This window comes from Lagenorhynchus albirostris, chromosome 1, assembly GCF_949774975.1.
Source record: "Lagenorhynchus albirostris chromosome 1, mLagAlb1.1, whole genome shotgun sequence".
Taxonomy (NCBI): Eukaryota; Metazoa; Chordata; class Mammalia; order Artiodactyla; family Delphinidae; genus Lagenorhynchus; species Lagenorhynchus albirostris.
Window position 1 is genome coordinate 174799935 of NC_083095.1, and position 27798 is coordinate 174827732.

General features: G+C 39.8%; 1 protein-coding gene across 19 annotated transcripts in view; it reads left to right on the top strand.

Moving 5' to 3' along the window:
• The window catches only part of PARD3 (par-3 family cell polarity regulator), a 729337-nt gene that overhangs the window by 275403 nt on the left and 426136 nt on the right, over positions 1-27798 (top strand). For all 19 annotated transcript variants that reach the window (XM_060160977.1, XM_060160997.1, XM_060160939.1 and 16 more), the window contains exon 4: positions 10509-10687. In XM_060160977.1, coding sequence (XP_060016960.1) covers positions 10509-10687 — 179 coding nt within the window. The remainder of the gene's footprint in view (positions 1-10508; positions 10688-27798) is intronic.

The window sequence follows — 27798 nt, forward strand, 5'->3', positions numbered from 1 at the left end:
TGGGCTGGTGGGGAGGAAGCCACATAATAGTGGGTTAAAGGAAAAGGGAGGGATGAAGCAGTCAGCTCCTCTTTCTCGGAGATCGCTTGTCAAGGAAAGAAGCCAGAGAGCAGTATCTGGGGAGGAACCTGGAGGAAGTGGGGGTGGTTCTCTTTTAAAGGTCTCTGAGTCGATTATTCATTTGACAAATATCTATGGGAGAAGGTACAGTTGGACCTCACTCTTTGTGGAGGTTCCCACAAATATTGTTGAATCCAGTCGCACGTGTCCCCAGTTGATGGTGAGCAAGGACCTTCTGCCTCTTTTTCAGTGCTCATACTGTAAACAGGGTCCCTTTCATGGTCTATTTGGTGCCATGTTTTTCACGTTTTTGTGCTTTTGGTTGGTGATTTTGCTGTTCAAAATGACCCCCGAACATAAAATGCTGTTTTGTGCTCCTGAGTACAAGAAGTCTGTGATGTGGAGAAAATACACGTTAGCTCATCTTCAATCAGGCATGAGAGTTAGTCCTGTTGGCTGTGAGTTTCATGTTCACGAATCAGTATCTATGAAATGAGGTGTCTCTAAACAGAAACGCATGTAAAACACAGCCATCCATGGATGGGTTGATGAAATTGCTGGGAGCAGAGGCTCCGACCTCAGCTGGGGCCCCTCCTGGACCAGTGCTTCAGTATTTCCGAGTTCTGGGAAGGTGAGCAGGGGCCTCACGGCACAGCTGCCAGGCACAACTGGGATCAGGTACTCCCCCTTCCAGGGGCCACTCTGGGTCCCGGGATCAGGCGGTGAGGAAGACAGAGCCGGCCTTGAGGCGCGCGGTCCTCGCCCTCCAGCTGGGATGACTGTCCCTGGAAATAGAGGGCACGTGCAGGGCTCAGCACACATCTGGGAGGGAAAGCATCACCACTCGCAGTAACACAGAAGTCCCCCCGCCTTTTCCTGGTCTTTCTCCGAGTATTTTGTTCATTTTGTAAGAAGAGCAGCTCCTACCTGCTCCCCGCTGCCCCGTGCGTGCCCCTGCTCCCGTCTGCTTCTTCCCCGCTCACTCTCTTGTGTGATCAACTTCAATCCCCTCCTTGCTCTCTTAAGGTATTTTTCTGAAAATACAGAAATTAGCAGCCAAAGTTTCCCACAGTCTTGTCCTAGAGAAAGTCCCCCGTGCCCCCTGTGCACGTGGCTGTGCCGCTCACCGCCCTGGCTTGAGTTGCGTTGGCACCCTGGGGTGTCATTCCTCTTCTTACCCTCGCCTCCTCCCTTCCACTCACACCTGGTTTTACCTGTCCTTAGCCCTCGCCGGGCAGGTGGGGGTCTGCTCGAGTATTTGAATGGTCAGAGTGGGATTCACTTGGAGTGATTTTTCCACAATACACAACCTCTCTAGAAGAGCTGTGTCTAGTAGATGTTGGCAAGTGCGTGTTGACTTCACACCTGCCACAGCAGAACAGAAAGGGGACCCCAAATCAGTGAAAGGGCCAAGGTAGCCCTTGGAAGCACTGTTTTCTCTGCTCTTGGGGCTGCCTGGGTGTTCCGCATGGGCCTGGAGGGAGCTCAGGACCCTGACAGCACCCACCCTGTTCCCAAGTTCTGTCTTAGCAAAGGATTTGGGGACACTGAGTTTTTATGTCCGCATTTAGTAGCCAGTGCACATTTTTATAAGCCCCTGGTTACTCCCATAATGGCCTCAGGCCAGCCTTCCCCTCCCCCAGAAGGCCGGGAGGCAACCATGAAAGGCTTTCCACCTCTGCAGCCAGACCAGAACCACTCTCTCCTACCCTCAGGGACCACAGGAAAGCAACCCCCGAATGAAATTTTTAACGGTTAGGAAGGTTTTTTTTTGCTGACTGATGTATCTTTTTTTTTTTTTTAAATTATTTAATTTTTGGCTGCGTTGCGTGGGTCTTCGTTGCTGCACACGGCCTTTCTCTAGTTGCGGCTCGCGGGGGCTACTCTTCGTTGCGGTGCGTGCGCTTCGCATTGCGGTGACTTCTCTTGTTGAGGAGCACGGGCTCTAGAGCGCAGGCTCAGTAGTTGTGGCGCACCGGCTTAGTTGCTCCGCGGGCATGGGGGATCTTCCCGGACCAGGGCTTGAACCCGTGTCCCCTGCATTGGCAGGCAGACTCCTAACCACAGGGAAGTCCCACTGACTGAGGTATCTTAACTAAGAAAAATTTAGGTTCCCACTTTGGGGGCATGTGCGCATGCGTGCAGGGAGGGAGGCGGGGCGGTTGCAATGATAGCGTGAAGACCTGTCCTCCAGGTGCACGCTGGGCTGATGCTGTTGGGAAGAGGGGCAAAGTGGAGTGGGAGAAAGGGGTAGAGGAATCCCACTGGCGTCCTGAGCTCCTGCAGGCCCGCTGTCCGCGCTGCTGCCGGCGGGGCAAGGGCCGACTCTTCTCGGAGTGGGAGTGTCCGCGGGCTCCAGGCTCTCTCGTGTGGCCTGGTTAGGCGGGGGATGCACCGATGGCCGGGCGCTGATGGAGAGGGACGGGAGCCCTGCCCGGCTGTGCGGTGCTGGTGGCTGTGTCCCTGCAGTGAAACCCTCCACTCCCCTTGCCTCTTGGGTACTTCATCCCCAGCTGCTTTTCCTTAATCCTGTCGTATATTTGTCCTTCCTTTAAACTTTCCTTAATTGCCCCTTCCCGAGTCAGCCCTCTGCTGCTGGGTTGGATGGATTTGAGGAGTTGGCGCCCTTTGAGGAGCAGCCCCGGGGCATAGGACCCTGTGCAGTGAGAATGGGCTTGGGTGGAGGCTAGAGGCTTCTTGGGGTGGGGTGGAGGGGAGGCACGGAGGCACCCGAGTGTGGAGCATATTGGAGGAGCCGTCGGTGTGGGTGGTCAGCAGGGCGCCAGGATGGCGGCGGGAGGAGACTGTTCTAGGAGACAGGGTTAGAGAGATGCCTTCCGTCCCGGTGGCTGCAGGCCTTGACCTCGAGACATCTCGCCTGGGACCTTCTGTTTAATTCTTTGGAGGGCTTTTATTTACTATTTTAAATTGAGATAACTGTAGAATCCCATGCAGTTGTAAGGAACAATATAGAGGGATCCTTTGTGTATTTCCCTTACTGGTAAGATTTTGAAACACTGTAGTATTAGATCAGCGCAACACTGAAACAACCTGTTATCTTATTCACATACGCCCGCTTTTACTTGTACTCGTACGCGTATTTGGAGGACTCCTGATCAGGGCGGCTGTGTTACTGGTTTCAGCATGAGAAAGAATTCTAATGATGCCAGTTTCGTATGCCTCAGAAACATTCTTGGTTTTATTTTGTAAATGTTCATATGACATTAGAACGTTGCATGTATATTTTCCCCTTGACTCTCTTTTCTCTCTTTTCCCTCCTCATATGTGTCTAAGATTCAGTGGGACCAGCGAACGCATCCTCTTATCTATAGAAGTGGGTTTTAAACTCAGTCTTTCCGGGGAATCACCTGTTATCTCTAGTGAAGTGGAAGCATATTGTGGCTTTGACACGTCTTAGTGCTTCCTGGACAGCAGTGCGGTCAGCTCCAAATGGCACGGATGAAGAGTCTATTGACAGGCACTCCAGGGACAGCTGGGTCACAGAGGAGCAGTGTGACCTTTGACCCAGCCCTACAGTCTCTGTCCAGGCCTCAGTGCACTTATCTGTAAATGTGGTATTTCAATTTATCTCTAAGGCGCCTTCCAGCTATAGTATTCTTTATTTATTGCTTGTATAGATATAATGTATATATAATAACAGGGTGATAAAGTCACTTTATATCCTTCTCTCTGAGTCATTCGTTGTTTTTTTTTTTTGCGCTGTATGCGGGCCTCTCACTGTTGTGGCCTCTCCCGTTGTGGAGCACAGACTCCGGACGCACAGGCTCAGCGGCCATGGCTCACGGGCCCAGCCGCTCCGCGGCATGTGGGATCTTCCCAGACCGGGGCACGAACCCGCGTCCCCCGCATCGGCAGGCGGACTCTCAACCATTGCGCCACCAGGGAAGCCCCATTCATTGTTTTTTCAAGCTTATTTCCTGCCTTGCCTTCCCTAGATTTCTTCCAAGGATTTTATCTCAGTAAGTGAGATACTGATAAATACCTTGATAAAAAGGGGCAACTTATATTGGAAGGTGGACTTTGCAATCCTGATGCCAGATTTTTCTCCCTGTGGCATGTGTTAATAACTTGGTCCTTCTCACTGTGAGATGTGTCTTTAGGAAATGTGTAATTGCCCCAAAGATGGGGGAGACGGTCTTCATTTTGCATGAAGAGTAATTATGCTGTTTGCATCGTATGTTCTAATAGAACTTGTGTCACTGCATACATATTATTTTTAGATTTGGTTAAATACCTTGATGACTGCTGCCTGTCTTATGGGAAAGGTTTCTTCATTGCCTTGAGTGGGTAAATAATTTAAAAATCACTTGAAGAATAAAAGAAGAGAAACATTGGGAAAGTTGATTAGGTGTAGGGGCGCAATGTGTAACCGTTAAAAATGTATGTATCTGGGGCTTCCCTGGTGGCACAGTGGTTGAGAGTCCGCCTGATGATGCAGGGGACATGGGTTCGTGCCCCGGTCCGGGAAGATCCCACATGCCGCGGAGTGGCTGGGCCCGTGAGCCATGGCTGCTGAGTCTGTGCGTCCAGAGCCTGTGCTCTGCAACGGGAGAGGCCACAGCAGTGAGAGGCCTGTGTACCGCACAAAAAAAAAAAAAAAAAAAGTATGTATCTGCCCTTTTAGTATTTGTTCTAATTCATTATTAGATGTTCCATTTTCCCACTTATTTAAAAGGCACCTAATCTAGAGAAGCAAATCAATATTTACAGTGCATTAGTGCCACAGAGAATTTGAGATCTTGTGATGAGGGTTTATTGCTGTTTTATCCACTCTTCAAAGGAAGGCACACATCAAACAGCTATCCGGGACCCGGTGACATCGCACCCACCCCCCGTGTGCTTCATCCAGTAGCTTAATTATTGAAGATCCTCATCTTTGAATTTTCTTGTTAATATTTCAGAGGCTATACTTTGAAAATATATATATTAAATAACTCAGAAGATTATGAGGAGGGAAAGTTTTACTATCATGTTTTGAAAGGCATTGATTTTCCTAAAATGGAGGGTGAGGAATCGTAATAATAATGACCAAATTACCTGAAATGAGAAGCTCCCATTATTTCTAATTGCTCTGAAGAACACAAATTACATCAGATTATTAGTAATGCTGAAATAGGCTGCGAGCCCCAGAAATATGGAGCAAATTATAGGCAAAAAGGCCATATTTGTATTTTATTTCTCTGAGGCCAAGACAAAATTGCATTCTTTCTGCAATATTATGCTTTATCAGTACAGTGAGAGGTGGGGAGCTTGTCAGATGAATCAGGCAGTTGTGTTTCGTGCTTCTTTTTGTTGATAAGACCAGACGTTTGGAAGAGTCTCTTTCCTTAAAATCAAGTTCGGTTCCTCCAAAGACCTCACGCCAGTTGTGGCTACTTCTGCACCGTTACCCACGACTGTGCATCTTTATCCTCCTTTGTTGCTTGTAATACTTGCACTTATTAGAGGCAACTGGTAGTTCCTGTTGATACTATTTTGAAATGCTGTTCTATTTTTTTCTAGTACATTTTCATAAATTGTTTTAAGTTCTGTTAGGATGAGGTTTGGTGGATGAATACTAGTATAGAAGTGTATCCAATGTGGAATCACACAATTTTTAGCATTAAAAGGATCTTCTGTCCCCATTAGTGCAGCCTCTGGTTTTATAGATGGGGAGACTGAGGCCCAGTGAGGTGAACCAACGTGCCAGGATTATGCGTTCAGGCCAGTGGTTCTTAATGTGTGGGGTCTATGGTTCCTTCACATCAATAAGGCCATTTCAGGGAGACTGTTAGGCAAAACTCTTTTCATTATGTTCCAGAAACATTTTGTGTTGTTCACTGGGTTGACATCTGCACCAGTGGTGCCCAGACACTGATGGGTAAGAGGCAGGCTCCTTGGCACAAAGTGAGATGGCAGCACCAAATGTATTCTTCACCCAACTCAGCCGCAGTTTAAGGAAAAAAGCCATTTTATCTACTATTCTTGACGAAGCAGCAAAATGATGACTTAAAAAAAATCCTGGCCCTTGAGTACACAATTTAATATTTTGTGTGATAGCATAGATGGTAGGCATAAAGTACTTGTACATATTGAAGATCAGTGGTTTATTGAGAAAAACTTTCATGTGATAATTTGAGTTGTAAGCTGAGGTAACCATTTTTAGCGGAACACTATTTTTGTTTGAAAGGAGGCTGGAAAAACTGTGCTTATTCAGACTTTGGTGTCTGGCAGGGTTTCTAGAAAATGGATGAAGTGAGCCTGTCACTACATGGCAAATGACTGACAATATTTGTTGCCAAAGATAACATTCAAGCTTTCTAGTAGAATTAGATTTTGGAAAAACTTACATCCCACTGTGAGCATGACAACTTCCCAGTACTTAATGATTTTTCTGATGGAATTGGTAATGATATTCACATATGTGATTTTCTGATATAAAGAAATATATCAACATTCAGAAGATTGGCAAAACCCAATTAATAATATATTCCAAATAACTAATGTTACAAAATTTGTCACGGGTGAAAGATCCATTCCAGGTGTAAGACAGACAAATGTAACAGAGAACGGGACGTTTACATTCCATATTGTAGCTGACCTTTGAGAAACTAATTTCTCAAGTTTTGGTGTGCTATCAAAGAAGAAGATTTACAGTTATCTGAAAAGATTACTAACATTTGATTTCCTCTCCCAGCTAAATATTTGTGGAGCTAGTTTTCTCCTCGTATACTAGGTCATATCGCAGCAGGTTGAATGCAGAAGCAGCAGTGAGAACCCAGATGTCTGCTACCAAGGAAAATGTGAAAAAGTGCTGCTACCCCACTACATACGCTTTATTTTGTAAAATTGTTTTCACAAAATCCTGTTGTTTATGTTAACATGTAATAGGTTTATTATTGTTAACTTAAAAATGAATAAATAAATATTAAAATTTTTTTTCATTTTCACTTCCAGTATGGTAAATATCCCTAGCTATAACCCACATAAACAAAAGCTCTTGGGGGTCCTCAGTAATTTTTAGAATGTGTGAAAGGGTCCTGAGGTCAGTTGAGAAATACCGGTGTAGGCGGGTCTCGCTTGGGGCATGCTCCATCATCTTATACATCATACTTCCTCTATTGAACCAGTAGAGGTTTTTTCTTTCCTTCTCCTATTTTAGCATTTTTGAAATTGGGGCTCCAGTTGTTTCAGTCTGTATGTATAGCTGATGTAATAGTTCTTTAACTCTCCCAGACCTAATGATGCTATTAGTTAAAATTGGTGTTTGATTTCTAGATGTAAGTAATTTTACTGTGAAAACAACAAAATTCTTCCCTTTTACAAAACTGAGACTAATGTTTATATCTGCAAGTAGCTAGAAGTGGAGTTTGTTTTCCAATGAATGGTTGAATAATAGAATTAATTTCATGATTTGGGTGGTGATGGAGCACTGACCCAGGCGCCTCAAGTTCTGGACAGGAAAGTGTCCCTGCGCTCCTCCTGCCACCTCTCCGAACCTCCGCTTACTCATCTGTGAAGCAGGTTGCATGTTCCTCCATTGGGACTAACGTTAAAAACAAAAAAAGATTTAGATCCTTTCAAGTCACTGGTTTTTTAATGTTATTTAATCTGTGTGTGTGTGTGTGTGTGTGTGTGTGTGTGTGTGTGTGTGTGTGTGTAAACTGGATGAAAATGACATAATTTTCACACAACCATAAAACGAAGAAGAAATTATAAACCAATAAAAGTGTAGATTTTCACCATCAGTGTGAGACACCGTGTCTAAATCATAGGCAGTATGGGCATGGACACGTGGTGTGTTACAGGGTCTTTATATTTGGACCCAGTTTTGCTGCCCGTGTGCACTCTGATACTCTGTTCTTGCAGCTGAACAATTGCAAGAAAACCTTAACTTCAAGTTCATCATGATGTCACTTGGCGTTCCTTTGTTGAGAACACGTTGTTTACTTTTTAAAATGAGTTCTGTTCTTTTCTCATTCGCCTGGTAATCAGATCTAGGACACCTTCCTGAATTTGACTGTGGTCACCACTGTAACCATGGGGTCTGAAACTGCATGGGGGTACTCAGTTACAGGATGGTGCAGATGAAAGATCCAGACTGTCCTTATATTCATTTCTTTTATCGGTATCACTAAAATGAAAACAAGAAGTGGAATGAATTGTGAGCAACTCGTAGGAAGGGCTGCCTAGTAGCACGTCTCCTGGGACGTCCTTTACAGTGTGGTTGATGTAGATGCTGCCTGGGGTCTGTGCCCCAGCATCTCCCCAGAAGGTGCAACCCGAGGGTCTGCAGTCCTGCTGTGACCCCCCTGGCCTCGAATCCTCTTTCTTTCCGTGCATCTAGAATTTTGAGAGTTACAGATACAAAGAGGTAGAGTGCTAATTATTTGTGTCTGTTTCAGACTAACAGATTAACACAGAGATCATGTCCCTTCAGAAGATGATGATCCTAATTCATCTAATCTGAATCATGTCTGCAATGTATTTCTCTTGGGGAAATTTTCAAAAACAAGTTGAGTAAGCTGTTTTATTGTGTCCAAGTGAATTTGGTGAAATTTATAGTCCCTGAATTTATTTGGGGGTTGAAATGGACTTTCATGTGGTTATTTTATTATTGTGGGTACTGCTTTCAGTCATTACCTCTGTACCATTTTAAAAGGCCTTTTGTGAACTAATAGTGCTTCTTTTAGACTTAATACACACACACACACACACACACACAACTTGAGGGATACTACAGAATTCCTTAACAACTGAGTAATCAGCGACCCTGTTAATTGGAAAGCAACAGAGCTCATATCTAAGGAGCGTTATTGTAATTTCCCAGAAGTATTTTATTCTTCCTCCTCCCCACTTTATTGCTTTTCTGCTTACAGTTTTGATTTTTGAATCTGGGAACAATTTTGTTAATTGAGAGGGAACTTTTTTATGGTAAGAGCATTGTACTATTAACATACATAGTTCCTTAGATGTACATTTTTGTGAACTTGTTTTGAGAGTGACTGTATAGTTCTTTGTTGTGTTTTATTTTTATTTTTTTGGTGCAAATTATAAGCAGCAAGAGCTGTCACAAGTTTTTACACACACTTTTTACACACTGAAAATTGAAAATTATTCTTCCCCATAATTTTCATGTATGTGTTTCTCTCAGCAAGTTAAGATAACCACCAACAATATTAAATGTTCAGTATATTTTTTTCTCTGGTAGTGTTATTCAGGCTCTTTCTTGGTTATCAAATCCTTTATTGGAAGCAAACATTAAATGCAATATTATTATGATTCATATGCTTCTGTTTTCTCTGGTTGTTTCTAATTTGCTTTAACATATTGGCTTGACAATGGTTTAAATATAACATTCAATGTATGTAAATAGTCTATCTTTAGTTTCATATCCTCAAGGTTCTCCGTAGCCACACCACTGAGCAAATGCGTCAATATTCCAAAAATGTTTCTCATGGTAAATGATGAGTTTACTCCTTCACTGCTAAAGCTGCTTTGTTAGAGGTTTTTATAAATACTTAACTTGTATCCTAGTTTTTGAAAAGATTACTCTAAGTGTAATTTCATCTAAAATTTTTGTCTTATGTTTATTATGCTTTTCACTCTGTTGATGTGTGGGGCTTTTGGTTCTGATTCTCAGTGCTACAGACTCATGTGCCTTTATTCTTCTCTCTGGTTTTGTAGTTCTGTTCCTTGTCTGTAACAGTGATCACATCTGCTAGGATGTTCTCAGTGCTGCCATTAAAAATTTTAGCCTGTTGTTGTTGATTTTGTTAGAGTCATTGCAAACACACTCCTCTTTCATTTGAATACAGTTGCTAAAACACCATCTTTTATGTAATTGTGTATGTGAGTATACGGCAGACACTACCTGCGTATTGGTGTACTACTCTTAAGATTTCCGTTTTCTTAAGGATAAGAAACATGTCTGTGCTCTGTACTTTCTGATAATACTTTGTTAAACAAAGGAAATATTTTATTTAACAGATTAATAGCCAAGCCAAACCAATATCAGGATGATAAGAACAGCAGTGGTGATTATTGTGCTCTCTGTTGAGTGCACACCGTGTGTCAGACACTGTCTTACGCACTTTAGCTCATTCAGTTCTCCCAGTACCCTTAGGAGAGAAGTACTGTTTTATGGCTGTTTGTGTAGGAAGGGCCACAGGCAGAAGACAGGGAGGCCACTTGCCCAGAGCCACACAGGTGACCAGGGTGAAGTGCAGGTGCCATACCGGCCTTCTCACTCCAGATATCCTGTAGGTACCATATTTCTTTCGCAGTGACGTTTCTAAAGGGACTAAGGGAATTTCTATTTAGGAGGCTGGCCCACTGTCACCTTAAAGTGTTATTCTATTCTTTAATCTTTTGCTTTAACTACCTTTATCCTAATATGTAGTTTTCAGACGTTAGGTTATCTTTAATAACGCTGCTTTGTGTTGTAGATATGCCTCTTCACGTCCGACGAAGCAGTGACCCAGCCTTAATTGGCCTCTCCACGTCTGTCAGTGATAATAACTTCTCCTCTGAAGAACCTTCACGGAAAAACCCCACGCGCTGGTCGACAACCGCTGGCTTCCTCAAACAAAACACCGCCGGCAGCCCTGCAGCTTGTGACAGGAAGGTAACTGCTTCTAGTTCCTGTCGTCTTTCTATCAGGGATGAGAGTCAGCCATGGACCAGGTCTTTGCTTCCATGGCATCCCTGCTACATCCCCTGTGACCTTCACACCAAAGTTCAGATAACTTATTTTGTATTGCCCTTGAATTTTCTGATTAAATCCTTGCTATATATTGTGTATCTATTTATGTATCCATTTTTGGAATGGATAATATGTTCCTGTGATGAAAAATGAAACCTTTTAACACGAAGTATGTACACCTAAGGGCCCTCTCCTAAGTCCTAACTTGTCTGCTGGTCACCCCGTGTCTCTTCCTGGGAAACCCCATTATGAGCTTTTTGCATGTCCTTACAGGGATCTTTTGTGCATGTATAAACACATATTCATGTTGGCCCCTGAGGTACATTAAAGAAATCACAGCATGTGAACCGTTAAGGATGAAAGTGGACGCCATCCATGGTCATTTGCTCTCTCTACTCAATTGAAACGAAATGGAAGTGTACTGTCTAGTCTTAATAATATTCTCTCCTTGACCAAATTTAATTTGTCCATGACCTAATTTATTTAGTCTAAATAAATAAGCTTTATTTTAGTCTATTTAGTCTACCTTTTTTCCAATTTGTGTTAATGCTCCTTGTCATATATTCCTACAGAAGCCGTACCATCCCATTCTGTTATACCTCTAACCTTTTACCCAATGAGCTTTAAGCTGTGCTTGTCATTTTCACTGCTGAATCTATAAAATAGAGTCTCAGCAAACATCTGTTGAATGAATTAATAAACATTTTTCAGTGCAGCCAGTAACTGAGCACCATACATATCGAGAAGTGTGGAAATATATTAATCACATATTAATAGTAAAAATCAATGTAGTTTGAGATTTGCTTGATTTATCCTTTGCATCTATGTCAAAATACCTGTTTTAAATATTTCTTTTATCTTGGTTTCACATTTCAACAAACTCTTCTTCGTACCAGTTCAAGTAAAGAAAAAAAAAAAAGAAGAAGGGAATATGTAAGTTTAAACTGAGAAGAATCTACCAAGAAAATACAATGTACTATAGTCTGATTTTTTGGATGAGGGGTTTAACTCTTCTGTTATATTTTATTAGATATGTGATGAGTTTCTTCTCATTGAGATTAGCCTGAAAATTTAGAATGCTTTATCATGCAGTAGATTCTATTCAAAGAATCTGGTTTCTGAATAGGCCTCGTGACCTTTAATTTGTAATCGGAATAGACCTGATTTCCATGGATATTCACAAATATATAACAAGTCAAGTTGGTAGTTTAAAAAAATTTATTACTTTAAAAAAAGGCTTTTGCTTAGTTGAAGGATGGGGGGTCAGGAGTCACTGAGGTAATCAAAGTTTTCTTTTTAGCTCATTCAACATCTTGGCTGTATGAATCAGCTTCAGTTACAGCAAACAGAACCACAGGAGCTATTTTCAACATAAAAGGACTTAATGTTGAGAATTTGTTTTTCAGAAAATTATTGGAAGGGCTAGAAGAGCAGGCCATAGGCTGGGCCCCCAGGGCTTTCTGGACAATGCAGTACAGCGTGTCTAGCTGGCCCGGGGAGGGGGCAGAGGTGCAGGACCTGGCGTCCTGCTGCCTGCATTGGCCCAGTAGACGTTAGCACTGTCTCCACCTGTGCTCACCTTGCCGCCTGTCACCTGTGGAGCTGGGCCTGAACCCAGGACACCCTAGAAAACGCCGTCATCTCCACGGCTTGCCACTAATAACAGCCCAAGAAAATCCCCTATTTCACAATTATTAAAATCTCAGGCTGTTGAATCCAAATGGGCAGAATGCAGTTTGCTCCAGATCCTTATGTCTAGGGGTGTCTGGGAAATGGACTTTAGCCTTCCAGGCTCTGCAGCCCAGGGAAGCTGCCTGGAGAGGATGGAGATGCTTATGGCCAGTTAACCATGTCCACCTCACTGCCATTCTCTTTTATTTTGTTTTATTTTTTGGCCGTGCCATGTGGCATGTGGGATCTTAGTTCCTCAACCAGAGATTGAACCTGCGCCTCCTGCAGTGGAAGCATGGAGTCGTAACCACTGGATAGCCAGGGAAGTCCCTCATTTGTTCTTTTTTAAATAACATGTGTCTATCATTGTAAAAAATTGGGCAACTAGTAGAATAGAACAAAATTACATTATCCATAATTCCAAACTCATCAACAACCAGTAGTAAGATATAAGTGAACACGCAAACACACACACACACACACACACACACACACAAAGTCGGAGTCATTCTTTGTCTACATATTTGCATCCTGATTATTTCTACAGTTGTTTCATCTCATAGGGATTTCCCCTGGTGTGAGTTTTGTTAGAAAATATTTTTAATGAACACAAAGTATTCCAGGGTAGAGTATACTTTATCATTCTCTTATTGTTGGACATTTATACTATGTTTTTTCACATTGTAAGTATCAGCACTGTAAGACAAACTTGAATATAATTTTGTTTTAAAAATGGTTACTTTACCCAACAAGCTTTTTCCCTATTGAGAGTGGTATTTAATGTAGCCAGATGCCTACACTTTCCCATGGCAGAGACCTTGATTCACACACATACCTCTCGATAAAATCGTATTCACGTACGACACACATAAAAGGTAATGTGTAATGAATTTGTGTTTTGAATTATCTTTGGCTTTACTTTTCAAATACCTATTTACTATGTTTCCTAGTCTAGATTTTTAAGCTGTTTGTATTTTAGTCTGTCTTATTTTCAGTTATAAAACAACTTCCAATGTCTTCAATATTAAGAAAGGATGCTTGGAGGAAAGCGTACTTGCTTATCAGTATTAAACTTATTTACTTCTGTTGCGTCCATGAGAGTTTACCTATGCTGGGCAATTTCAAGATGTTATAAATTCTTATCAGCATGTAGAGGTTTAGATTTTCTGTATAAAAACACGGAAATCAATTAGTTAAGGGTTCACAGTCCTGTGATTCATTGATCTCTAATGGTCAAAATAGGTTGGTGTTCTTGTATAACTCATCTGCATACGTAAGTAGCTTCTATTCTTCCAAGTTAAATAAGCAAAACAGTTTTAGTGTAATGTCACCAATCAGTTAAAATCTCTTATTTCTGAACCAGGCAGTTCCTTTGTCGTGTGTGAGAACACAGCCACGTTGAACTTTCCCTTGTGATTCAAAACCACAGATGAGAGGTGGAGTCTTCCCAGTTAAAACAGTAATACTGTTTCATCCCACTGTCAAGTTTAGAGGGCAAAGTTCACAGATTTTGATGCTGCTAAGCCAGGTGAGGGCTCGAAGAGACCAAGGGTTTCACGGGCTTCTGGATTTCTTAAATTCTGAGGCATAGAGGGGATGAGAATCTTGGCTTTTTTTCAGGGTTCTTTGGAACATTGGCTTATTCCTGTTACCCAGCTCTTTGTGGCTGACTGCCCTTTTCAACTCTTAGAGACCATTTTGCTCACAATTGGTGTGGAAAGTATCTTGCTAGAAGATGTATTTTCATTTGAGATTTTGTGTGTGCATATTAATACTTCATCTTGGGAAAGAGTATTTCAGTCAGTGTGAATTCTCAAGTCGTTCTGCCAGCTCTTTAGCCATCCTTACTAGGTCCATGTCCCTGTGAATGAAGAGGCCACCAAGGATGTGGACAGGGTTTGATTCATTCCACTGTAATGAGGCACTTATCAGAATCAGTCTGCCATGAGGTTTTAGGAATCAGGTCTCTGTTCTGTTCGCTGGGCAGTGGTTGTAAGCTGTTGTTCCTTCCCGTAAAAAATAAGAGGTGTTGTTTTTCTAAGTTATGTTGCCCCCCAATTAACATGGGTAGAATTAGCATAAACTCATATTTTGACTAGTTTCCAAGGGAGATTCTTACCTGATCAGGGAAGGGGAGGAAAGTGGTAAGAGAACATATTTCCTTGGCATCATTAGGTTAAAAAAATTTTTTTTTCCCATTTCTTAAAGAGATGTTTAAGAACATCTCTGGATGTTTCTGACCCTCTGGGTTTATTATCTCTGTTTGATTTAGTTGCTTGTCACATTTGATATCTTTCCAATACCCCTGATGCATGCAAACTCTTGGAAGAGGTGCTGTCTTAATTATGTCTTTGTCACCTCTCTTTCCATTACATTCAAAGCAATGTGAGATCTTCCTTCTAACTTTAGAAAATGATTTTTACAAATCTTTCTTGTGGTGTATTTTGAGTCCCCAAACAGTTTTTTTTTTCCCCAATAATAGTATTTCTTGCTCTTTGCATTTTCTAAAGAAATGAAAAATATAAAGAAGCAGATAGGTAATTTGGGGTCTTGATGATGAGCGTTGACATTTGGTGTATGAATTTGAGGACTTCTGTGGAGCATAGTATAGCTCTACACAGATGGTGGCTGCCCTTGATACCAATGGGGAGTCATCCAATCAGTACAGTTTAATTTCCTGCCTTTTTCCCTAATCTGTGTTATACTGAGAGCATTTTCCTTTGTCTTGTAAATATCGATACTTTGCACAAGGTTCTATTATGTAATGATTTTTTGGAGTTGTGTATTAACTTTATTTGGTGATTTTTCTTGTTGCTTAACGTATTTATACTTTAGCTTTTTTTTTCTTATTTTGCTCTTATAAGTAACCTTTACAAGTACTCTTCAGAGAATATCCTTATATACCAATTTATGTTGACATCTCTGATTATTTTCTTAGAGTAGATTCCTTAAGTAGATTTATTTGACCAAGGAAACAAACATTTTTAAAGCTATTGATAATTGCTTCCCATAAATTCATGAATAATAAAGTGAAAAGTACTTATGATGTATAAAGAGCTCTGTGAGAAGTCCTAGATGGGGTGGGCTGGGGGGTGAGGGGTAGGATGCAGAGCACCAAGAAGCAACTGGTACTGTTTCTGAGTTCCAGAACTTACTGTCTTATTGAATAGTTTAATAGTTCCGTTTGGCTGTGTATCAGAATTACCTGTGGACTTTTAAAAGATGAAACAAACTTATACCAATAGATTCATTTACCCATTTCAGGACGTTTGTGTGTTTTTCTTTAAAGCTTCTCTGTTGATTCCGGGGCACAGTCTTTTTTAAAGAACTTGGGTCCAGCGGGAAGCGGAAGGTATCTGTCTGTCAAGAGATGGCAAATAGGAATATAATCGTTATTTTGATATGTCTTCGTTTTGGGCTATTTTTTCTATCTTAGAATAGGATCTGGAACATTTAGCATATTTGGTTTTGTGACACTTCACTTCTTTTCACACTTAGCCCAAATTTTTAAACGAAAAGCTATTAATTTTAGTTTTTTTTAAAAGTATTACAACACCCCACTGAGATATTGGATCCTATGTTATCAATACAAGACTAGAACAGGAAATATTTTTCTAGGTAGAAGCTATGATAAAAGCACTGTTTCTGTTTACTGTTACTTGGCACATCCCACCTCCCCTCCAATCTTAGTTCAAGTGCATTTAGATATGTAAAGTCAGGACACTGAATTCCCAGCATTAGGGTCACCAGTCAGGCACAAGAAGCCTCCAGAAAATGTCTGCTCCCTGTTTTACTGAGAGCGAGAAAACTTTTGCAGTTGATACACAGACAATACAATAGCAATGACATTTGAATCGTGCTCCACGTGGCTCTTTAAAATAGCTGCTTACTGGCTCATTCATTCATTCGTTTGTTCATTCATTGTAAAATGATATTCTATATATATTATATATATATAACTGAATTACTTTGCTGTACACCTGAAACTAACACAACACTGTAAATCAGCTATGCCTCAATTAAAAAAAAAAAAGAAATGGATATTTGCTCTCTTTAGAATTTAAAAAGAAATGAGAACTTTTCTTTTTATGCAGAACCTTTGTAAAAGCTTATCATTTTTTTTTTTTTTGCGGTACGCGGGCCTCTCACTGTTGTGGCCTCTCCTGTTGCGGAGCACAGGCTCCAGACGTGCAGGCTCAGCAGCCATGGCTCACGGGCCCAGCCGCTCCGCGGCATGCGGGATCTTCCCGGACCGGGGCACGAGCCTGTGTCCCCTGCACTGGCAGGCAGACTCTCAACCACTGCGCCACCAGGGAAGCCCAAAGCTTATAAATTATGTACAGACATTAAAAAATAAGTAAATAAAGTGATATTCTAAATTTACCTATTTTTTGCTTTCTCATCCTCTTCTCAAACCTTTGGCTTCTTGGTCTGCTTCTTCTCATTTTTTCTTTCTAATGTAGAAGGTGAGTCAGAGTGGTAAATTTTTTATTTTTCAATTAGTCCATTTGACCAGCTTGCTATTAAAAAAAAAAGTGTCTATCTTTTGGTTTTTTATGGGCCAACCATAGCTTCCAGCTAGTTACAATAACCATCTAAAACCTCAAAGGATGGACTAAGAAGTTTTTTAAAACTACGTTTCCTTTGTGAGAGCCCTATAGCTGTGTTTAATTTGCTGGGGTATTTGCTTCCAGGGAAATCCAGCTGAGACCCAGGTCTTAGGCTATCCTGCTACAACATTTGTACTTCTCGTAAAAGGCCTCTAAAACTATAAATTTCACCCTTCTGTTTTGCATATTAAAAGATCTCAATTTGAATGCACTGCATTTTTGTTCAGTAAGTGATGGTTCTACTCATTTTTAAAATAGGCTAACCTCAAGTGCCAAGCTGCCCTAGCCTGAGCTGTTAATAACTGAGACTCATCTATTTCTGTGCCACATTTAGGAATATAATCCCCCTTCACATACTTTAAATATTATAATTTGTGTTCCAAGTTATGAAATCCTGAAGTGCTATTGAGAAAATGTTTAAGCCTGGGTGTGGTATTTTTAGAGTGCACAAACCATTCCAGGAATATGAATCCGAAGCAATGTCAGAATCCTTGCTGAGCAGCCTCGAAGTTACTCATCACACAGAGGGAAGTGAAGATGTTACACCCGTTTTTCTTGATTTGGGAGAGGAGACCAGGAACTGGCACTGATAATTATATTGAAGAAAAATTCACGTATTCTTTAGACACTGAAAAATATTTTGGCCTCATTTCATCTTTCTAAGTTGGTGTCTATTTTTAATTTTTAATACTTTAGCTTATAAACGTACCTACTTTGGGTCATGAAGTCATGTCCTGTTATTAAAGAGAAGAGCCTAGTGAGGTGCTGGGACTGAGGTACCTGGTGTTTGCTTTCCAGCTGCTGGGGCAGCTCTGTTTTAATTTGCATGTGTTCTAGTTGCCATCATGTGCTGCGCTGCCTTTGGGGCAATGTTTTTTACAGGGTGGGGATAAAAATGGTTCCATCTGTCCCATCTCCAAACTGTACTGTTTCTGAGGTTTTGGTATTTTCGTGTAATGATAGCCAAGTTGATCTGAGTACTTGCTTCTTGCTGGCTGTGTTATGTGTTGTATCTCATTTGATCACCTTCTGAAGTGTAAGTAGTGTGGCCATTCCCAGTTTATTGGTGAGGAGGTAGAACCTGAGAGAGTTTAAATAATTCACCTAAGAATTAAACCAACTACTGAAAGATAAAGTTGTGTTATGAATCTCAATTGTCCTGTTTCATATTCTGTGCTCTTAAGTATGCTACCCACTTTCCAACATACTTACACAGACTTTATATATTGCCCAGTGTTCATTTAGTTGACTATTTTAAACTGTAAAATATTTCATAACAACCTTCTCATTTCTATCACCTCTAAAACTTTCTGTTAAGCAATTAAAATAGGAATATAAGAATAACCAGCATTTATTATTAAAACCAAAATAATTTTTAAAACCTCACCAAGTCATATTATATCTTCACATCTTAGTCTTGAGTGAAAATATGCTAGCGTCATTAATATCACTACTAATAATCTGATTTTGGTAACTGATCTCCATTTCTTTCCCCCTTTTTGGGGGAACTTTTGTCTTTGTGTTTTCCAATCCTTGTGATTGATATTTTTATCATTGTTATTGCGAAATTATATACTCAGCCCTCTTCCTGATATTTTATGTGTGTTGTTCAAAACAGCTTAACAACAACAAAGTAAATAATGATATAATTGGATTTTAATCGAAAGACCAGAATAAGTATCCACGAGACTACGGTGATACTAATAAGTGATTGAATAAAAAATAAAATGGGGAAAAGGTCCAAATTTCCTCACAGGAGAATTCCAAATAATATATGTTATACATCCCCCTCCAGAAGGTGGAGCTGAATTCCCCTCCTCTCGAGGATTGGCTGCCTTTAGTAATTTGTTTCCAAAGAATAGAGGATGGAATGAGAAAAACATTAACTCTATAGTGGGGAACTGTGGTGAACTGACCTGAACCCAGTGGTCAAGGTTAGTTATCACTAGTGATAATTCATGGTGATGGTATGAGCCCCTGATGTAGTGTAATGAGATGGGACCTCAGTGGAATTTTCCCCCAAACTCTTGACTCCGGTTTAATCATGAGGAGCCTTCAGACAAACCAAAATTGAGGGACGTTCTACACAATACTTGACCACCGTTCTTAAAGAATGTCATGGTCGCAAAATACCAGGGAAGACTGAGAAACAGTCTCAGATCAGAGGAGTCTGCGGAGACACGATAGCTAAATGCAGTACGGGGTCCTGCCGCGAAACAGGGATGTTAGTGGAAAAAACTGATGACTTGCAGATAAGTCTGTATTTCGGTTAACAGTGTCGTACCGATGTTAATGTCTTCATTTTCACAGATAAACCAAAGTTATGGAAGATGTCAACATTGGAGAAAGTTGGGTAAAGAGTATGCAGGAGCTCTCTGTACCATCTTTTCTGTAAATCTAACCTTTTTCCAAAACAAGAAGGTACAATGTAAGTTGTACCACCCACATTTTGTGCCGAGAACCGGATGCCAGTTAATGCACCAATAATGAGAATTATGGAACGAGGATTCAGCCACTGGGCTCCATGAGCCTCCTGACATACCTGTTTGTTCCCTGAAATGTGTTTTTTGCTTTGAAAATGAGTTCTGTTAAAAGTTCAACTGATTTTGTTAAATATTGGTTTAAGGTTGGCCCCCTTTACTGCTACAAGCCTGAGTTTGAGAAATGCGTCAGCTTTAGACACGCTGCATCTTCAGGACTGGGAGCTCCCACTTTGTCTTCAGTTTTTATCTTGACGACCTCCTGCGTCAGCTGTTTCTTTTTCACTTTATTCAGATGGTTAAGATTTTTTTTTAAGGTGTGTGTGTGGGGTCAACAGCAATCACTCAGAAATTTCCCAGAATCACATTTTCTAAAATTATAATTTTCAGTTATAATTTGAGGACTAAAGCAGTTTCCTTGAAAATTAATATTCTTCTCAGAGAACATGCTTTTTCTGCTGATGGGGTTTGGAGAGAAGGACTTAATTCTTCAGAAGTCTGAGCCATTAATTTCTTTATTCTAATTGCTTCTCTTGTGGAGGTGGAGGCTCATAGATAACTTCTTTTGGTTTTTGGGTTATAACCCAATTATATCATTATTTACTTTGCTGTTGTTAAGCTGTTTTGAGCAATGCACATAAGATATCAAGAAGAGGGCTGAATATATTATTTCTCAATAACACTAACAACAATAATATCAATTACAAGGATTAGAGAAAACAAAGACAAAAGTTTCCCCCCAAAAAGGGAAAGAAATGGAGATCAGTTAACAAAGTCCGATTTTTAGTAGTGATATTAATGAAGCTAGCATATTTTTACTCACGCCTAAGATGTTAAGATATAATATAGACTTGGTGAAGTTTTAAAAATGATGCCAGTTTTAATAATTAATAAACTTTATTCCTTACTGCTGATTAGTGCTGACTATTCTTAGATTCCTATTTTAATTGCTTAACGGAAAGTTTTAGAGGAGATAAAAATGATCTTCTACATTTTTCAAAAATGTATCTGTGGAAATGGTTTACCTGAGGAGGCCATTTCACAATTAAGGGGAGAACTTTACAGAAACTAAATTGTAGATGGTACCCGAGAACTTTTCACAGGAATGACTCAATTGTTCTGCTGACCCACCCAGTCCATTGAAGTTATGTTTGTAAACGGAAAAATGTAAGGAGCTGCTAATATTTACATTGCCACATTAATTATATATGGTGCCAATTGTAGTGATTTCTTTGGATATATATTGCTTTAAGATTAAGGTAAAAAAAATGTTTTCAAATTTTAGCAATTTCTTTGAATATATATATATATATATTGCTTTAAAGTTAAGGTAAAATATTTAGATAGGTAAGCATAAAAGATTCATCTTGCACACTTGGATAAGATGTAAGACGGCAGATCTTTTGGAATCAGGCGACTAAGTGATTTACTCTCTCTCCCTCACCTCCTCGCATCTGTTCCCTCCCTCTCTTGTGCAGTTCGCTCCTGATGCCAGATGCGATCGTTATTTACAATTTTAGTTTTGAGATATGAACATTTGGAGTTATGTGTCTTTGAAAGAAAATGAAATGTAGATGGGTATTTTGTACCTCCAAAATAAGAAGCGTGTAGCACTTTCTAAAATGTTGGAAAATTGTGTCAGATTCCAGTTGGTTTCGTGGAGTCGAGCAAGCGCCGCTCACATTCTCTATTGTTGTTGCGGAAAATGAACGGCATCTGACTCGCAGCCTTGGTATCCTGTGTTTTTCTCCTGCACTTGCCCTTGGTGGAAGGAGTAAGGTCAGAAGTGGGGGTCCCGACCCTGCTGACTGTGGGGTGTAGGTGGCTGTAGAACAACTAAGTGACCGTGGTGGTTTTTGTGAAATTCTGTGAAAGAAATAAAACGGGAGCTGCTGTTTTTGCTGCTTCTCTTTTAGCTCTTTTCCTTAGTTCCTCAGAACACAGGTGGAGATAACGTCTTTGTAACTTGAAAAAAGATTACACTTCCTCCCCATCTACCTTCTCCTCACCCCTTATGCATGTTTTCATAAGATAAAGGAGATAATCCCAGTTATATCAGACAAGAGATCATTGTATTTAAAATAATTTTATAAATTTATTTATTTATTTTTTATATTTGGCTGAGTTGGGTCTTCGTTGCTGCGCACAGGCTTTCTCTAATTGCGGTGAGCGGGGGCTACTATTCCTTGCAGTGCTCTCGGGCTTCTCATTGCGGTGGCTTCTCTTGTTGCGGAGCATGGGCTCTAGGTGCACAGGCTTCAGTAGTTGCAGCATGCAGGCTCAGTAGTTGTGGCTCGCAGGCTGTAGAGTGCAGGCTTAGTAGTTGTGGTGCATGGGCTTAGTTGCTCCGTGGCATGTGGGATCTTCCTGGACCAGGGCTCGAACCTATGTCCCCTGCATTGGCAGGGGGATTCTTAACCACTGTGCCACCAGAGAAGTCCCTAAGACTACTTTAAAACAAACATTTTACGCTTGATTATTCCTAAGACTATGTAGTATTTATCAATGAACCAACCATCTGTAACATAAATAGAAGTTGTGATTCAAGATTGTGTAATGGCTTTGTCCTACTTGACAAGCAAGAACTTGGGAGATAGTTTCCCATGGGAGGGGGTCATTATATAGGAACGGCTGGATATCAGAAGTTATACCCAGTTATACCCAGGTAAACTGCGCTTCCTGCTTAGATGGAGAATGAGAACTTGGAAATGTCATCACTCAGAAATCGGGCATTGAAGTGGGGAGGTATAACTGTGGGATCTGGTTAGTCATCCTAATCTCCATAGAGCATTTGTCATAACTTCTCTGAGTCCCCGTTTCTTTTTTTAGACAGTGAGAGCTTCAGCTGGCTGTTCTCTAGCTTTTTCCTTCCAGCTTTTAAAATTCTGTATCTAAAGTTTTTCATGGCATTCTGAACTGTTGAGGTGGGTTAGGAACAACTGGGGAAATTGGTTCCAATAAGGAGCCTGAATGAGGCTCAGTTTTGCTGATCTTTTCCTTCTTGGATTTCCTGGTCTGCTCCACAAGCAGGTCCGGTAGCTTCAGAGACCTTTGTGCTCTGATGGTCACCTCTGGAAACACCATGGCCTTCATAAGTTGGTGTACCTCCATGTGAGATTTGACCAACCCCTTTTATGCCAGATCCTTTATGTTATAGCCTGATGCGTATCTGTTCCAGGGGTTATTTTTCTTACCTGATATCAAGACTGTTAACAAGGTCAGTTGTAAGTTGTGAGATAAACCTATAATGTCAAGCTTCTGGTTTTGTGAACATGTCAACCTGAAGCATTTGCTGTGCAACAGGAAACTTATTTGCAAAATTAATTTTAGTTCTCAAATTGGAGAGTTCCATATTGGAGAGTTCCAACATGATTTTTTTTTTTTTGGTGTATTTAACATTTTTGAGTGTCCCACTGATCTAAATGTAATTTTATGATCTAGAAGCTATTGAGCATGTATTTATGATACATGCTGGAAAAGGCATGAGTTATAGTTCAGAATTTTTAAGGCCAGAATGAGTTTTGAGAACTGTGTATGGTACCTTTAACATTTCAAAGGAAAAAGAAAACTAATAAAATTTGATGTGCACGCTAGGAGATTTTACTTTATACATTAATAAAAAAATTTGCTTGGCTAAATTAATATTTTTCAACTTTTGTTTTGTTTTTCTTTTTTTACTAATTTCTGTTCAAAACATAAACTTGGTTTAAAAAGAAAATTAAAATAGTTAAAAATAAAATATTTATTACTTATGAAATTTGAGCTAAAGAGGTGCTGCGGTAAATGTTTTGGCATTCAAAATCTTTGGACTTTGACCCTTTTGTTTTTTAATTTTAAACAACTTAAAATGTCAGTGTAATCAGTGTCTCTTGTTGCAAATTCTACCGCATTTTACTAGACTATATATCTATCATTTATAGATATTTATAGATAAATAAATGATAGATATATAGTCTACTATTAGACAGAATTTTGTTTTGACAAAAAAATCTATGAATGTTCGAATCCTCTTTGTCCTGTCATAGTTCTGCTCAGAAGTAGGAACAAATTTTATTTTATTTTATTTTTTATACAGCAGTTCTTATTAGTTATTTGTTTTATACACGTTAGTGTATACATGTCAATCCCAGTCTCACAATTCATCCCACCACCACCCCCCTGCCACTTTCCCCCCTTGGTGTCCGTACGTTTGTAGGAACCAATTTTAAACACACATTATTTTCTTTATCTCCTCCACCCCTCTCATTAATAATGATTAAGAATGTGGAAGAAGGCAATTATCAAAAACGAAAGTAAGATGTATACATACAGGTACCAGTACTTTAGGGACAGGAATGACCGCTAATATGGAACCGGTTGTTTGACCTCTGATCAACAACGTTAGGCATTGCATGCAGGATATTGGTCACCATGTATTTCGAATAGTGCTTTTTAGTTCATTACAGTTGAAAATAGCCATGTGCCTAAGATAAGTGATGATAATTACTGTGTTTGGAATAAAATCCTGTGTTTCCTTACTTTGAGAAATGCCTTAATAGGTATGCAATTGGTTTAAACTGATAGGGACTGCCAAACTTTCTGACTTCATTTACAAGTTGGCTTTTGAACCTGTGTGTGTGTGTGTGTGTGTGTGTGTGTGTGAATTTATTTATTTATCTCCCCCCTCCCCCCAATTCTTATTTATATCTAGAGGGTGGTTTGAAGGTCAGAAAAGTACATCGACAACTATCCTGTTTACAGACCATTTTATGGTTGTTATCTTTAAGCTTTAGCCTTGGCATTGCTTCCAAGGTCATACTCTGGTATAGCTGTCAGGAGGCACAAAAGACAAACTCTGGCCCAGGGGCAGGAATGGGGCTGCCACACTGAATTGACAATACGACTACTGAAGATTTTAGCAAGCTTCCTGCAATTAAAAAAAAAATTGTCCTAAGCCATAATTACTCATTTCACTTCAGCCTCATAATTTCAGGTTAGACATCCTGAAAATGGTTTTCCTTTGTTTTTTGTCTGTCTTTTCTTGTGGAAATGATAAAGCGGAAGATTGAATTCTCTTTGACCACAACTGCAGAGTTGAAAAATATTGTAAATTTAAAACCTTAAAACCACATAGGAATATTCGAAACCATAGGTTGCATAGAGGGTGCAAAAATGACATCTATATGCATCGGGTGTTTGGTGTTTCAAAATATGGCACAATTCCTAGTGATTTTTTAAAAGATGTTTGGAATTTTTACATTGAGATAACGTGCAAATATAGTTGGGTTTCCTCTGCTAACAGAAAAATATCCATTACTTCTATGATGTTTATGAAATATTCCTGTATTTCTGCAGTAGGGATGTAGGTTTGCCAGGAAATCTGACCATCAGCTAAATAGCTGTTTCTGAGAGATAAAACCTTGGAGCTGCAGCTTACTATGCCAGGAATAAGCCTCTATCCCAAGGCCTTGGGTGGGTTCTGTGTTATTTCTTTTTATTGGCTCAGGGAGGGGGCAGAAAGGACAGTCACTTTCCCTACCCTGGAAGAGATTTACTCCATAACCAAGCTATGGCTACCCTGGAGCAGCAAATTAATATGCATTTCTCAGCCTGGGTGGCTTTTTGACACCTGATGATATGGCAGTACATTTAGATGATAAGGAAAATGCCTGCTCACAGCAAGGAGCATCTGTTTTTTTTCTGGCAAGAGGAAAAGTTTTCCACCCAGTGCAAAAGCTTGAGTGGATGTTTGGGCCAGTCTCTTAAGGAGAGGATTAAAGTTATAATTTTAAAAAAAGGAGAGTAATTCATTATGGTATTTTTCTTATATAATCTTCTAGATGTAAAGTAGTAGCTTTAATGATTTTTTATTGTTAACAAATTCAGTAATTTTTAGGGTTTTCTATATTGGTCCTACTGCTAGATTTTTATAAGTCTAAAAGAAAAAGATTTCTTTCTTTCTTTTTAAAGTTTGCCAGTATACAGAATGGAGACATTAATTTGATCATAGAATAAAATAGATTTAAAATCCCATTCTCCAATTTATTATAAATTCAACTCTAACTTGTGAAAATATCAATGACGAAAACATTTGTTGGTTTATTTTTTCTTCAGGTTATGAAATAGTTTTGCAAATACATTTAACAAACATTTTGACTTTTTTGTAGTTGACTATAGTTTGGTCCATGAAAAATGTAGTCTTGCATAGACATAGTTAAAAGTACCATAATTTTAAAATCATTTACACTGGAAAAAGTATTTTCAAATTGAAAATAGAATGCATTGTATCCATTTCAGTTGAAAACAGTGACTATCCATGCATATATTGTAGAAAATACAATGTAAGTAGAAAATACATTGTATGTTATTAGGTTTATGGATGTGCTCACATCACAGATACTAATCACAGCTTTATAGGACTATACTCTGTGTGTGCACTTGATCCAAACTTCAGACAGGATTTTGAGGACGAACATTGCTGAAATCCTAGTAGCACCTGCATGGTGCTGTCGACAAAAATAACAGATACGTTGCATAATGATTAGTAATATATTTTAGAAATTCTTCACTTACCTGGTAATGACTAAGGTGACAGTAACTGGACTTTTCATACATCATAAATCAATTAATATATGCATTTATTATTGACTTTATCATATCAACATTGAATTAGAATTTTTTTTGTTATGGGGGGTATGTTTTATTTTTCTTACCAATTAAATACTCAACGTTGATTCTACGAATATAAAATTGTAGAATTTTTCAGATGGAGTTCAAAAGGACAGATCTTTTGATTTTTTTTTTAGCCCTATCTGCCTTAATATGATTACTTTGTGGTGGCCTGCTGCATGAATTACATGTCATAATTGACATAGAGAAATGCCACACTACTTTTTAGATGCTATTGGAAATAATCACATTTTCCCACAGACACTGTATACTGTAGGTGTGACATTAGATTGAAATAGGCGTCTAACAGTGGTATACATCTTTCTGTATAAATTTAAAAGTACAGTCATTGTATTTCAGTGAAAGTGCGTTTCCACTGAAGTTTGTTGTGATACCTGATTAAAGCATTTCCTTATTGATTTGATTTTTAAAACAACAGATAGAAATGTTCCTTTAAAATTCTGGGATTTTGAAACCTTGTGAAAGTAGGAAACATAGGAAGTATTCCAGAAAAAGCCGTCCACGTAGGTGCAGGCCACTGAGCTAAGTGCTAGAGCTTAAAGGTGACTGGTGATCTTCTGCCTAGGTGTCAGTGTGATCATGGAAATAGCAGTCTTAAAAATTAACTAAATTATAAGTTAGAACTATAATTAGGAGTAAAATCGGAATTTAGTAGTTCAGAAAGCATGACATTATCTGTTCTGTTGAGAGTCGGGAAATGCTTCTTAGGGAAGGCAGCTTGGGAACTGGACCTTGAAGAGCAGTGAGTATTTTCACAGAAGAAATATTGCTGGGAGTCTGGGCTCAGGAAAATCCTGACGGAGGTGAGGATTCCTGTGACACCGCGGGTCCTCATGTTTGTTCCAGGTGTGACGTGACCTAATGGGCATTTTAGAAGAATTCTCTTTGGAGCGTTGTTGGAGAGAAGGTTTGAGCCAGCCTCCAACTAGAAGGCTGCTGTAATGGTTCAGAAGAGAGGCACGTCGATCCTGAACTAGGGTGATGGCCAAAGGGTAAGATCTTGGCCATGAGCTTTGGATCAACGAGACTGTGGAGATTAGGTACATACCTTTGGGACATCCTGTTGGAAATTTAGATCATGAATTCAGAAAATCAGTTTAGTGTTGGTGACCTGTGCGTAGAAGCTGTCAGAGAGGAGGTTTTGCACTTGTACCTTTTTGAGCTTGTTCAGGGAGACGGTGGTGAGTGGGTCCATAGTAAGAGCCCGCAGGGGCCATTTAAGGGAAGACGAATAATGATGGAGATTCAAAAGGAATCAAAAGGAAGTACCAGGAGCTTTTTGAATTCTAGACATCAGGAAAAGAAAGTTTTGTGGCCTCTGGTCTCTTTACTTTAAAGATATATTTTTCCCTTTGCAAGTGGTATTTTGTCACTATGCATACATTCGGTTCATTATCAACTTTTCACCTAATGGTTTTAGCATCCACTGATTATCTTTGCCTGAATGGATGATTTCATTAGGAGTTGAAAACGGTGATTTTTCTAATACTATTAATTGTTCTACTTCCATACCTTGGCATTTTCCTGAAAAGACAAGCTTTCCCCTTTGACTGGCATTATTGGTTTCTCTGAAATACAGTTCCTACTAAAAAGGCAGGATAGA